This window comes from Myxine glutinosa, chromosome 12 (genome assembly GCF_964187855.1).
Source record: "Myxine glutinosa chromosome 12, kmMyxGlut1.1, whole genome shotgun sequence".
Lineage (NCBI taxonomy): Eukaryota > Metazoa > Chordata > Myxini > Myxiniformes > Myxinidae > Myxine > Myxine glutinosa.
This window is the reverse complement of record NC_136272.1, coordinates 6939298-6953370: the sequence shown is the minus strand read 5'-3', so window position 1 is coordinate 6953370 and position 14073 is coordinate 6939298. Positions and strand designations below refer to the sequence as shown.

The 14073-nt window shown below is 48.8% G+C and overlaps 1 protein-coding gene across 1 annotated transcript in view; it reads left to right on the top strand.

Moving 5' to 3' along the window:
• Positions 1–14073, top strand: part of LOC137415052 (DNA topoisomerase 2-beta) — a 287321-nt gene that overhangs the window by 4224 nt on the left and 269024 nt on the right. The window contains exon 3 of the mRNA XM_068100610.2: positions 12677–12835. Within this exon, the coding sequence (XP_067956711.2) occupies positions 12677–12835 (159 nt within the window). The remainder of the gene's footprint in view (positions 1–12676; positions 12836–14073) is intronic.

Sequence of the window (14073 nt, the reverse complement as noted above, 5' to 3'; positions counted from 1 at the left end):
GGACTCCACTCGAACTGAACTCCACTCAACTCTGGACTCCACTCGAACTGCCGAAATGGCGTCCGACCGTCGCCTATATTGGTGGCCGATGACGTCACATTGGCGCGCTCCTCAGCCAATCATAGCCTCCCAACTCGCCCAGGTCACGCCCTCTGCGGCATGCGACTCCTGACATCTCCCGTCCGTGACCCCGCGGTCCTGGTGTAACACGTGCCAGCGAGGTTAGTAGGCCTTTGAGGTGCGCAGGCGAGGTTTGTAGGCCTTGGAGGTGTAAACGGTGGCGGTGTATTGTGGCGGTGTTCTTGGCCTGGTGGTGCCCATTTATTACGAAGTCAATGTCAGGGAAAGGGAATTATTTAATGTTGCACTAAGGACCTAACTAATGTTTATGTGGTTTGCAGTGCCATAAAGGACAAAGGTTTGATTACTAGGTGATACTCACAGGGGCGTTACCTTTAATCCCTCACTATTTAACACTCGAATCTCCAGGTAGATCCACACTCATACATCTTACCCCGACAACCGCCTGAACATCAATAACTTATTACATGTAGAGTCCCTGTCACGACAGCCGAATACCTACCTATTCAGATCTACCTAGCTCTAGATGTTGCATTACCAAATTCATAACACAGCCCCCCCCCTGGAACCGTAGCTCCTGCAAGGTTCACCGCAGGGCTACCATTCCAGCCTTAACACTTACTGTCACACACTTAATTAACCTATGAAATAAATCAGGAAGGGCTGTGGGAAGTGAGTCGGACTACCTACCTACACTTCCTTAACATGCTGAACCCCTTAACCATCATGCAAGTATGTACATCTTCTTCGTTGTTCCTGTGGAGGGAGGAAACAACAACACACAACACTAACTTAACCACAAAACTTAACCATCTTTCCAAAACTCAAAACTCTAACCTTTGTACATACCCCGGTCTACAGACCGCGTCCCCCGGTGGATGCCACAAGACTCAACCTTACCTGCGGGGCCATCCCCAATGCATCCCCCTAAATTTCCTCGGGCCCTGTCCAGATGTTACAGGTGAGTGACACGGCTCGGTGGATTTCGCCCACATTCATGCTACACAGACCCCTTAACCACTCATTCTCATTCCATAGGTCATCAAGGCATTGCAAAAATCAACAAAGCACTTATTCCCAATACACCCCCTGCAGGACCATGGCATTGATGTCATTCACGTGTGTGTGCATCCCTCAACTAGGCAGCGGGGAGGTACCGCACAAAAGATGGTGGGGGCGCATCAGGCTGTGGTGCCCGCAGTCCCAAAAACAAGTCAACCGACTTACAAATTCATTGCCCCCCCCCCCCCTTTACCTCTTGGCCCCGTGACAGCCCAACAGCCCCTTTCCGCCGTTACCTCGCCGGTGAGGGTCTCCACACACACCAGGCTCCTTTGCCTCCTGCTTCCGCGCAGCAACACGGGTCACCGGGGGACTTCCTCACCCCGCGGCGCCCAACCAGACCCTCCACCGACGAGCTCCAATTTCCAGTTACCACCGGCTGCCAGGGGTAATTGCCGCAGAGGGGGGCCCGCAGGCATCGCTCCTCAGAGCTTGCTCTGTACCTGCGGACACACACACCTTCCCCACCCATGGTCCCCAAAACACACTTCCTCCCCCGCTGCCATTCAATTCTCCACACAACTCAGCACAATTCAGTACAATTCATAGATGGTGTAAAAGGTGTTACAAGGCTTGCCATGGCCTGCCAATGTGAAATCCCATTCACAGTTCGAATCATTAAATCCTTACACCTTTCCATTAGCACATTTCCAAAAAGCACAATTTATCGCCCCTCATTATCTCCAATAATCATCACTCACTCTCCAGGTTCCACTCTCACGACCACATCAAAACACCTAACCACAATACAAAAACATACGCCACCCACAAGACACTGTGGCTCCCATTCCATCCCCTCACCGGCCATGTCATCACTCTCACCCGCCTCCCAACTCCAAATTACATGTCCCCAATTTCCCAAAGCAAATCCTGAAGCCTGGGACAGTACTCCTCAAAACACTCACCTCAAGTGCAGGTAGTTGCAGGTTGGTCAGGTCCAAGAGTGTCATCCACCCATACAATTCCCAAAATTTCACATTGGGCCTACCAAATACTTCCAAATTTCTCTTTTGTCCCCACTACACTGGCAGGTATGTGGATCCGCATCCAACGGTGATCATCACTACACAACTACCTGTGGCCACGACAGCTCTGCACCTCTACCGTGCAAGGGTCACCGGGACAAGGTGAGCAGTCAAAACGCCAACATGGCCCATGAGTGTCCATAAGGGTGCGACCCACCATCCATCCTTCGGCCCCCCTGCGAGGAACACAGCTGCAGCAGCCCCAGCTGGCCAATGTGGTGAGCACTTGCTGCCACAACACACACTACCGCACACACAACCTCGGCCCTGGGGGGCACGGTCGCAGTGCGTGGCATCCCTACAGCCACGTCCCCTGCACCTCCCCATCATCCCCCAGTCCGACTACAGAACTGCAGCCCCCCCAGTGCTCACCCACACTTGACCACACCAAGGTCCAGTCAACAGCCATGCTCCACCAGGAGACCCACCCAGAAGACATGGTCCACACACCTCGGACACGCACAGCACCACGTTGACCCTCAGGCTACACAACTACATCCCCATCATCCCGCGTCCCAAATATCAGCACAGTTGCCCCCGCAACCAGTTGAAAGCTGTGTCTTGCTACCCTATTAATTGCATCACAGCCTCCAACACTTTGGTCTACGCACCTGGATCAATAATGGCGTCACTATACAGTGTCCACCATGGCATTTCAAAATCCACCCTTAAATTTGCATCTAACCCACAGATTACCCATGCCAACCATTTGTCACATTTCACTCACCTCACCAAAGAAGGATGCTTTGCCATACACATGCCAGCCGAGCATGGCCCATATGCTCGGCTCGTTACACATCTCCCGATTCACATCCCCATGGCTCTCTTCCCAACCCGAGAGTCCATAAATCATAACGGAGCATCTGTGGAAGGTCACTCACACCATCACGTTCCACAGATGCCCCAATGGTTGTCCGGCAGGCTATCTCCATCCCTGTCCATTCGGTTTGACCCGCGTCCATCGACCAACACGGCATGGCAGGTCATCACATGCCAGTTGTCCCAAAGTCTCAGGGAGAGGGTGTCAGGTCGCATGCCCGGGTGATCACTACATCAGGCCCAAGCTGGCCATCTGCGGTGCCACCACCAAAGCGCGACCCACAACACCTCCCCCCAGTGGTCCTCAATATTTGCCATCCCAGGCTTGAGAAACCACCTCGGACCCCTCTGGAGGTCTTAACCCCCACCAGGGTCCGGTGACCCTGCCGGCCCGAGCCACCAGCTCGGACGGCGCCCCGACGGACAAGGGACGCCACACTCCACCAGACCCCCCGTGGGACCCAGGTCGTACCTCGACACCCAAGGCTGGACCCCACGTCCAAATCTCGCCATCACAGCCCCCCAGCTGGCCGGCATACCCAAATTTTGAAAGGGGCAACTTTTGCCCGAGGCCATCACCCATGACCTCTCCATGTCCAAATCCCGCAGCCCGGGGACCAATCCCCACCATGGCTGCTCCAAATCAATTTCCCATTGTAATTTTATTTTACATTTTATTTTACAAATTTTCATTCCCATTGCCAACCCGCAGCTGCAGGGAACAACCTCTACCACCGGTTGTTCTGCCCCTCCCTGCAGTTGATCCAAATTCCCTACAGGGACCAAATCTCCAGAAGCTCTATCTCCCGATCCTCCAAGATCCAAATCCAGCCCGGAGCCAACACACTCCCCCAACTGGTTGTCCAATTTTGGAGCCTCTGTTTCCAAATAGCAGTGTACAGTGAGCGTCCCCTCGGTCATTCCAACCACCTCCTCGAACCAACTCACCTCTTCCCCCAGACTCCTTTGGGCCTGAACAAGCTCTACCTCCATGGGACTGTCACAGGTCTCCAGCCGCTGGATCAACTCATCCTCATCATTAGAAATCATTCCTGGCCCCGCCAGGCTTTGATCAATATCCCCAATAAATACCCGGTCCGGCTCTATCGCATGGACCCCCAAAAACTCTACCCCCTCTTGCTCCGCACCACCGCCCTGGTGCTGCACAATTCCAAATTCATCCCCCGGTTGGGGTGTTGTGACATCCACACGGTCCCGATAAACAACCAGGCCAGAATGTGGGAAACATTCCCCATTACAACTCTCACATTCCAAATTTCCTTCCCCGCTCACCTGTGGACTCTCCACGTTTACCTGCAGGCATTCCCCCTCTACCTGTACACATTCCCCATCCACCTGTGGACATTCCCCATCCACCTGTGGACATTCCCCATCCACCTGTGGACATTCCCCATCCACCTGTGGACCTGCGGTCTCCCCATTTACTTCAATTGCCATTCCCTGTGCAATTCCCAATTTTGCCATTCCCGGCTCCTGAGCCCCGTGCACATCTGCATGGGCCGTACTCTCTCCTGTTCCCAATCTAGCTTCCCCCCGTTCCGATTCAATTTTTGCCACCTTTGGCTTCTCCTGTGCCCCCATTTGAGTTTCTACTTTACCCTCAAATTTCCCCAGTCTGTCCGTAATTTGGTTTTGCACTCTCCCTTCTATGCCATCAATTCGTTCCCCCAGCTGCTGTGCCATTTCCCCAATTTTTCCTTCCAATTGTTCATTCCTTTCCTTTATTTCATTCCTCCATTCCTTCCCCTGCGATTCCATTTTATTTTCCAACCCACTTTTCATTTCTCCCATATCCTTACTCATTCCCTTCATTCCTTCCCTCCATTCCTTCCCCTGGGACTCCATTTTATTTTCCATCCCACTTTTCATTTGTCCCATTTGTTCCTCCAATCGCTCACTCATTCCCTTCATTCCTTCCCTACATTCCTTACTCATTTTATTTTCCAGCCCGTCAATTTTTCGAAGCAATTGACCCAACATCTGGTCGGTTGTCGGGGCCGTTCCTACTGCTCCCGACTCCCCGGTGGGGGAGGGGGATAAGTTGGTGCTCGGGACGAGGGAGGTTCCAAGGCTCACCTCTGCATCTAATTCCCCTATTTCCGGCTCACTCCCGACGCTGACGGAGGCCTCGCTGCGTACTTCCATCTCGTCGACCTCCGACATCCGCTTTTCGGAAGGTCGTTCCCCGCGCGCGTATTTATTTTAATAATTCCTGAAACAATTTAAATTTGACGAAGACGCGATATCGCGCTCCGTTTGCCCAATTGATTATCAAATTTCTCCGCCTCAACTATAAAAATTTTGCGTTCGAACGTCGGGCGCAATGTACGCCCGACCGTGTCGATTTCTCCCCGCGGACAAAAAAAATTTGTCCGACCGTGTCGATGTCTCGCCGCGGACAAAAAAATTTGTCCGACGGGTTCAAATCCTACACTCCTGACACCACTTGTCGCGTGACTACCCTTGGTGAACACCGTAGGGTAACACGGATGACCGATTGCGAGACTTTACACTCCCGAGGCGAAAACTCAATGGCGGATTCAAGCTCAACACAAAGTTAAACGCGCGGGAGGCCAGACGCAACGAGCTCCACAGCCTTATCTATTAAAATGAAACACCCAGGAAACTGCGTTCAAATATGTACAGAAAATAATATAAGGATTTATTATTGAAAAGTAATAACAGTGAAAAAAAACACGCGCCGGTAATACTAATAACTAAATCGGGACGTCCCCACACGACTGATATCAAACACAAAACGAGGGAGATTAATTACGAAAAGAACACGTCACGTCGTTCAAAATGTACGCGGATTCGGGCTTATCTGGTCTTTCGTCGTCTTTGTGGCTGCCGTCCAACACCGCTCCTTTCGGCCCGATCGCACACCTCGCTCCAAGTTCCACGGCCCTCTGCGTCCGCCTCCAAGCGCCACCAGGCCTCGTCGGTCCAACGGCCCACACACACCACGAGCTCCTTTGCTCCAACGGTCCACCGCAGGGCTGCACGAAGCAACCAAAACCAAGTGCCAACTGCCAACTGCAACGAGCTGTGGTCACGAATGTTCAACGAACCGTGTCCTGTGCCAACTGCCACGAACTCTGGTACGGAACTGTAACAACGAACTCTGCGACTCAACTCTCTCAACTCTGGACTCCACTCGAACTGAACTCCACTCAACTCTGGACTCCACTCGAACTGCCGAAATGGCGTCCGACCGTCGCCTATATTGGTGGCCGATGACGTCACATTGGCGCGCTCCTCAGCCAATCATAGCCTCCCAACTCGCCCAGGTCACGCCCTCTGCGGCATGCGACTCCTGACATCTCCCGTCCGTGACCCCGCGGTCCTGGTGTAACACGTGCCAGCGAGGTTAGTAGGCCTTTGAGGTGCGCAGGCGAGGTTTGTAGGCCTTGGAGGTGTAAACGGTGGCGGTGTATTGTGGCGGTGTTCTTGGCCTGGTGGTGCCCATTTATTACGAAGTCAATGTCAGGGAAAGGGAATTATTTAATGTTGCACTAAGGACCTAACTAATGTTTATGTGGTTTGCAGTGCCATAAAGGACAAAGGTTTGATTACTAGGTGATACTCACAGGGGCGTTACCTTTAATCCCTCACTATTTAACACTCGAATCTCCAGGTAGATCCACACTCATACATCTTACCCCGACAACCGCCTGAACATCAATAACTTATTACATGTAGAGTCCCTGTCACGACAGCCGAATACCTACCTATTCAGATCTACCTAGCTCTAGATGTTGCATTACCAAATTCATAACAATATTTATACTTGACACAAAGTAATGTTTTCCATTTTATAATCTGTGCTAACTTCCACACACCTGTATGCGTTTTGAAAACACGAAGGTGTTGTGACCAACCATCATTTTTAAAAAGGGAAGTGTCCCACGTGCGTCGATTGGCAAGTTCATCCTGTGAACGGATTCATTCCAACTGTTAAGAGCAACAACAAGGGTTGACAGGGTGGCCTGGAGGTTCGCACACTCGTCTACAAGCTGTCTAGTCTGGGGTCCAATCCCTACCTGGCTGTAATCTGCCATCCCGATGTTTCACAGGCAGAGAGATTCATCGATGTATGTGCTGTCCCTCGGATGCACGTTAGGCCGGGCGATGCGTCTGCTTATTTGCTGGATGCTAAAGATCCCACGGTGTGATGGCAAGTGGTAAAGCATGTGGTGAGGTGGAAAGAACTGGGAAGTGGCCCTGTGCTGTGTGTAGGAAGGGTGTCGGAGTGAACTCCATTCAATGTACAATGTGCGCTGAGTGGGTTCATCAAAAATGTAGTGGTCTGAGAGGGTCATTAACCAGTGTGGCAGCTACATTCAAATGTAAGATGTGCACAGAGGGAGCTGCAGATGGAGGAAATGTTGAGTTGGATCTTGGAGACGGCGTGAAGCTGGAAGGTGTGAAAACGTTTTGCTACCTCGGAGACATGCTGAATGGAGAAGGTGGATCAGACTCGGCAACGGTTGCTCGAGTGAGATGTGCATGGAAGAAGTTTCGGGAATTGAGTGGCGTGCTGATGATGAGGGGAGTGTCGTTGAAGCTGAAGGGAAAGGTGTATGCTGCATGTGTGAGAAGTGTTATGATTTATGGGAGCAAGACATGGGTAATGAACGTAGAACAGCAACGAAGGTTGGAAAGGGTGGAAATGCGAATGGTTCGGTGGATGTGCGGAGTATCGTTGAGAGAGAGGAAGACAAATGATGAATTGCGAAAGATGATGGGAATAGAGCCTGTGATTGATGCTGTGAAGAGGAACAGGTTGAGATGGTTTGGTCATGTGTTGAGGAAGGATGAAAGTGACTGGTTGAGAAGAGTGATGGAAATGAATGTAGAAGGAAGTAGAAGACGGGGAAGACCGAGAAAGACTTGGCTAAAGATGGTGGAAGAAGAAATGCGAGCAAGGGGGTTAACAAAGAGAGATGCAGAAAATAGGGCAAAATGGAGAAGATTGTCATGGGGACCGCAAGGCTAACCCCCGCTCTAGCAGGGAAAATGGCCTTTTAAAATGCATGTCATGTTGTAAAGATCCCACGGTGTCCTTTTATTTATTTAATTATTTATTTACTTTTGTATACAAAGTCGAGGCTCGTGTAAAAGCTATCACTTAAAACACAAAAACATAAACAGAGACACAGAAGACATATAATAAGGGGAGCGGGAGACAAGAGGGGGGGAGGGGGCTGTGGCGGGGGGGGGGGGGGGGGGGAGGTGGGTACACTGTGTAAAGTAGATGGACACTACTTGGACTTTCAGGAAGGAAGTCGGAAATTGAAAAAGGTGGATTTGAGGTGTATTAACAGGGGTAGAGAAGATCAAGGTTTTGGATTGGGGAAGATAAGGGATGGTGGCGAACAGCTGTTTTGAAGACCTGGAGGGAGGAGAGTGACTTAAGAGAGTGAGGGAGTTTGTTCCAGAGTAGGGGGAAAAGGAATGAAAGAGTGAAGGTGAGCAGAGAGTCTTGATTTTGGCAGTTTGTTTTACCAGAAAAGGGTTGCTGGCAGATCATGTGCATCCTGCAGGAATATTTGGGGGACAGAGCAGGGGAAGCTAGGCCGGAGAGGAATCGGTAGAAAACAGAAAGACCACCAACCTACCTGTGGTGAGAGAGAGAGAAAGGCCCTCAGAATCAGCTTCATTGCAGGAGATTCCAATGATTCTGAAAGCTTTGGTTTCTACAGTGTAAAGCCGAGCTAGGTGTGAGGCAGGTGCACCAGCCCAGAGGGGAGAGCAGTATTCCATCAAGCTGTGGATGAAAGCTCTGTATCTGGTGAGAAGCTCAGAGGTGCCAAGGAAGGCCTTCGCACAACGGAGGATGCCCTGTCGGCGAATGGCTTTGGAGGCCAGCTTGGAGATGTGGTTTTCCCAGGAAAGATAATGGCAGAAAGTGATACCCAAAATCTTGAGTGACAGAACATCTTCAAGAGGATTGGTAAGAAAGGGTTGTCCAGACGGTCTTTTCAAAGAGACATAGCAAGAGTGTGAGATTTGTCAGGATTGAAAAACATGTTCCACTTGTTTGACCAGTTTGTTATTTTATCCAGGTCTGCAGAGAGTGAAGAGGCTGCTACCTGCCGATCTGAGGGTTGAGATATGGAGCGGCATCGGGTGGTCATCAGCAAAAAGATGGAGAGGATTTTACATAGTGTCGGAGAGGTCATTGATGAAGTCCAGAACACTGCCTTGAGAAACTCCAGCCTGGACAGGAAGGGGAGATGAGAGAATTACATTCCGAGCCACACATTGACTACGACAGGAGAGGAAGTCTGCAAGGCATGTGTGGAGGTTTCCATGGATACCATAATAGGAGAGTTTGGTGAGTAGGGCGGGGTGCCAGACCGTATCGAAGGCACGAGATATGTCAAGGAAGATGGCTCTGATTTCCTGTTTGGCAGTGAGGACCTTCACCCATTGTTTAGTCAGCAGAAGCAGCATGTCCAGAGTAGAGTGACTTTGCGAAGAGTACGTGAGCTATCACCGTAAAACGTGCTCCTCACACGAGCGTTGTGGGTCTTTTTCCGGGTGAACAGCGGATCGTTCCGAGGCTGTCCCTACGGTGCCTTGCCTGCCGGTCCAACCATGTAAGTCCACCACGAAGCTTCAGATACAGCAGGCTGGGGACGCATTGCAAACCGGACAGGTACCAAGCATCAACTAACCACACGCAGCAGGGACCTAGAAGCAAGAGAGAGACGCACGTGGTTTGCCTGTTTTTACGGCATAATCCATATGGCAATGCCGTCTAGAACAGTGTTTGGCTGTCCGTAAGTCCCCACAAACGTACACCAATCAGAGCTGAGGATCTGGTCACATGACAGGGGACGCATTCAGTAACCATTACAATTGCATATTTTACTAAAAGGAAATAGAATAACCTTCCATGGAGCGTTTTGGGATCCCAGTGGGTGTCGTAAGGTGGATGGGAGGTTTCAGAAATTCCTCGATACAATTATGATTTTGAAATGTGATCAACACGGATCTTGCTTCCAAATCCGGAAGTGAACAGATGATGACGGTTCGCTGGTTTGATAATATCGCAATACAATTGTGATTTAACATTATATTTTGATATATTTATATTGTATGAATTTGTGATTGGAATGATGAATCTGTTTGGAATGAAAAAATGGAGAACCTGCTGTGAAGCCTGACTGAAGGTGGCACAGGAATGTGGAATTTATTGGTTCATCGTTTGGCATTCACCTTTTTTTTAACCCAAGTCATTCACGAACCAGCTGTCCTTGCCTGAAGTCAAAAAAATTTAATACTTACATTATTTGCTAACTGGTATCCCCACCCAGGTCATACTATCCTCTTCAACTAAAGTATCAAAGAAGCTTGGCTACGCCGCTGTTATAATATTGGTCGTGTTATAACATCCCGCGGAGCTCATCCCCTGCGGCGCGCACCCATTGGCTGATGCAGTCTATATAATTCCCAGCCATGGACATCCCCTTGGCTTGGAGCCCAATAGTGTCCATTTATGGGCATGGCTGATGCACGTGGCTTGTCCTTGCGCTGACCCTACAGTCATGCTCGTAGTCTGCACTGATTGGCTGTAAACTAAAGAAGAAAGGTAGGGGTGTGTTCCATTACCTATAAGCTTGCTATCGCTTGGCAAGCCAGCCGTTCTTTATTGACCAGAGTGCTTACTGGAGTGCTTAAGCCACTTGGTGACCGCTCTGCAAGCTTATTGGTAATGGATCACACCCCCGGTTACAATGAGGCAAGCTATCTAAAATATCCCCGGCGCACCCCCAGTTATGCTTACCTAAAATGGGCAGATTGAACATAAAAAATGCTGTTGTTCTACACTGGTAAAACATGCGAAAAATACCAATAAATAAAAGCTGACCTTCTGTGCTCTTGCCTATTTTGGTTTCTTCTCATCTCACCCAAACTATGCTGCATTCATTCAATCAACATTGTTATAATAGTAGAAAACATTAATGGAGACTTTGAATAGATTGTTGATGCTCATAACATCCATATATTAGAATTCCTGAATGTGTCGAAGACTTCTGCACAGCAGTGAATATATGTACTGTATGTGTGTGTATCCTGACGAGACTCCATTACTGTACTGAGTACCATGAAGCAAGTGCCGCACCAGCCATTGCTGCGTGCATCCTGACCAACAGGAAATGCCCGGCACACATTCACCTGACTGTGGTGCACCAAACAGTCTGGGGGTAGCCTGGACCAATTTAAATTGTAAAGAGGCTCTTCTGGCTAAACAGTTGCATTGCTTTCGCCTATTAGGCATGAGCTTAGCGGAGGTACAGCCCTCTACTTCTCCATAGGATTATATTGTAGCCAATACCAGGAAGATAATCTTATTCTTCATTTTATAAATCAGTCTACTCTGGAAAGGGAACATCCATGGACACATGTTTTGCGCCTGGCATTCATCATCGTGGAGCAGTAGCTTCTCCCCAGAGTGGACCGGGGAGGAGCTCCTTGGAACCCGTTCACCATCTTTCAAATGCTATCTCTGGGGATGAGATGCATCTGTTTAGCTAGCAGAGCCTCTTTTAAATTTATCTTTATTCATTAGTGAAGGCAAGGTCAGGCCAACAAACAAATACAACGAAGATCTACTCCACCAATTTTGAAACAAACAGGAAAGAGCAGACAACCTCAGGCGGCACTTTGGTTGCAGATCCACAAACTTCTTCAAGCCCAGAGAGAGACTCCTGTCCAGCATGTGGTCATTGTTGTACCCAATTTGATAGTCGTTTCCAGTCACATGCTGAAATATGGAGCTTTATTATGCAGTGGGGAGTCAGAATAAGACCACACCATCATCATTGGTCTTCTGCCCTTTCCTATATCGCAAATCGTGTGATCTAGTATTGTACGGATGTAGGTGAGCGGTTAAGTCAACATTTCCTAGCTCATGTACTTTGTTTCCTTCCTTCCAGGGCAGTTGGGTGGTGTATTGATATGTGCTGGCATGCATGTGTATGCATGTGTTTTTTAGGTGAGCAGGTGCAGGTTGTTGGCAAGTGTGCATGGCGTTGTGGGGCGATATGTCCACATTGCATGGTGGTGAAGCAGTGTGCTGGTGTGGCATGGTAGAATTATACTGTGTTGTATGTGTACCACTTTGGCTGCTATTGTGAACACCTTATCTCTGGTAATTATAATTGGAGTAAATTAACGAGACAGCTAATTTAAATACACACATGTAACTAATCTAATGGATATTTTCAAGTGTTTGTGTATTTGTTTGTGCATTTGTACGTTATTCTTTCACGGCTGAACCATAGCACCCACATTTTGATTGTGGGTACTTCAGAATCAGGGCAAGGTTTTAAGCTACCACACATTGGCCTTGACATATGTTTGTAGGCCACCAAAGGCTGATATAAAGTGTATATTGGGATGCGTGGTCAGGCAGTGCTGTCACTGGCCCGCAGGCAACAGGAAATGACCATGAGGCCAATAACTCCATAGTTTTTCTATGTCTAAGATGTCCCAAAACTACTGCCGGGAAAAGCTCACCCAGCCGGGCAGCTCCGGGTTCCCTCTCCCACTACCCCTCCCCACGGGTAGCCCCAGCTCATGTAATTATATTATCAATCCTCTTAGACCATTTTGGTTACAGTATTGATGCCTGCATTCCCATTTGTGGTCCTTAGAAACGGTCAATTCCTCCTTCAAAGAACCTCGCGAGTAAAGGAGATGAAGACAAAGGCAAGCGGCTCTCCGTGGAGAAGATTTACCAGAAGAAAACTCAGTTGGAGCATATTCTTCTCCGACCTGACACCTATATCGGCTCTTTGCAACTCTTAACGCAGGTAATGCACATGTAAGCCAAACTGAGCAGGTTCCTTGATCATTCTTATGTTCGTGGTGTTTCAGAATGCGCACACTCTGGCCGTTTAATCCCCAATGTAGTTTGCAACAGCTGAAGAAGGAATGGCCCACTTTTCTTTTGGAGGTTAACGTTATTTAGTTCAGACTGGTTTTATTTTCTCATAAATAATTATTTTGTGGTCAGTTTCTTGAGTTCTGTTGTAGGATTGGAAAAGTTATTTTAATATATATATTTTTACATTTAACTTTATCCAAAGCTGCTGTCATTCTTTTTCCTGTTCCATCCTCTCCATTTTCCACACCACCTGAGAACTCCAAATCTCCTTGGCCCAAGTATCCAATAACTAACCAATCGGCGTGCGATCGGCTGAGTGACGTCACAAAAGTTGTATCAAAATTTCTGTCATAGAAACTAGTGCTTGCTTGAAGCCCTAGATGAAGGCTTGGACAAAGACATTGGTAGACATGATTGCACCTTGATTTGAATTACCGGTATTTAGACATTATTAGTAGACAATGGAGAAACATCTTTTTTTTTTGTTCTTTTTTTTGTTTTTTTGTATACAAGATCGACGCTCGTGAAAGAGCTAACATTAATCACACAAAAAGTCAAACCGACACACAAAACAAAAAACAAGGGGAGCGGCAGACAAGATGGGGAGAGAGGGGGAAGGACACAAACACAACATTTGAGAGCAGGACTTGGGGGGAGGTGGGAGAGGTATAAAACATATGAACACTGCAAGGACTCTGGGGTGAATTACCGGGGGTAGAAAAGATCAAGGTTTTGGATGGGCGAAGATAAGAGATGGTGGTGAACAGCTGTTTTAAAGACCTGGAGGGAGGAGTGGGATTGAAGGGAGTGGGGGAGTTTGTTCCAGAGGTGGGAGAAAAGGGGAATGAAAGAGTGAAGGTGAGCAGAGAGCCTAGATTTTGGCAGTTTAACCATAAGAGGGTTGCAGGCAGATCTTGTGCGACCTGAAGGAATATTTGGGGGACAGAGCACAGAGAGAGCTGGGGGAGCAAGGCCGGAGAGGAGTCGGTAGAAGACAGAAAGACCACCAACCTGCCTGCGGTGCATTATCTGCATCGAAAATAGGTCGTAACTGGCTAAATGCAAAACGACAATCAATCACTTGCTTCAACTAGAAACCATCAACAAAATGACATATTTGTGTAGGAATAAGCACTGCAAGATTTATGGGATTCCCATAGTTTA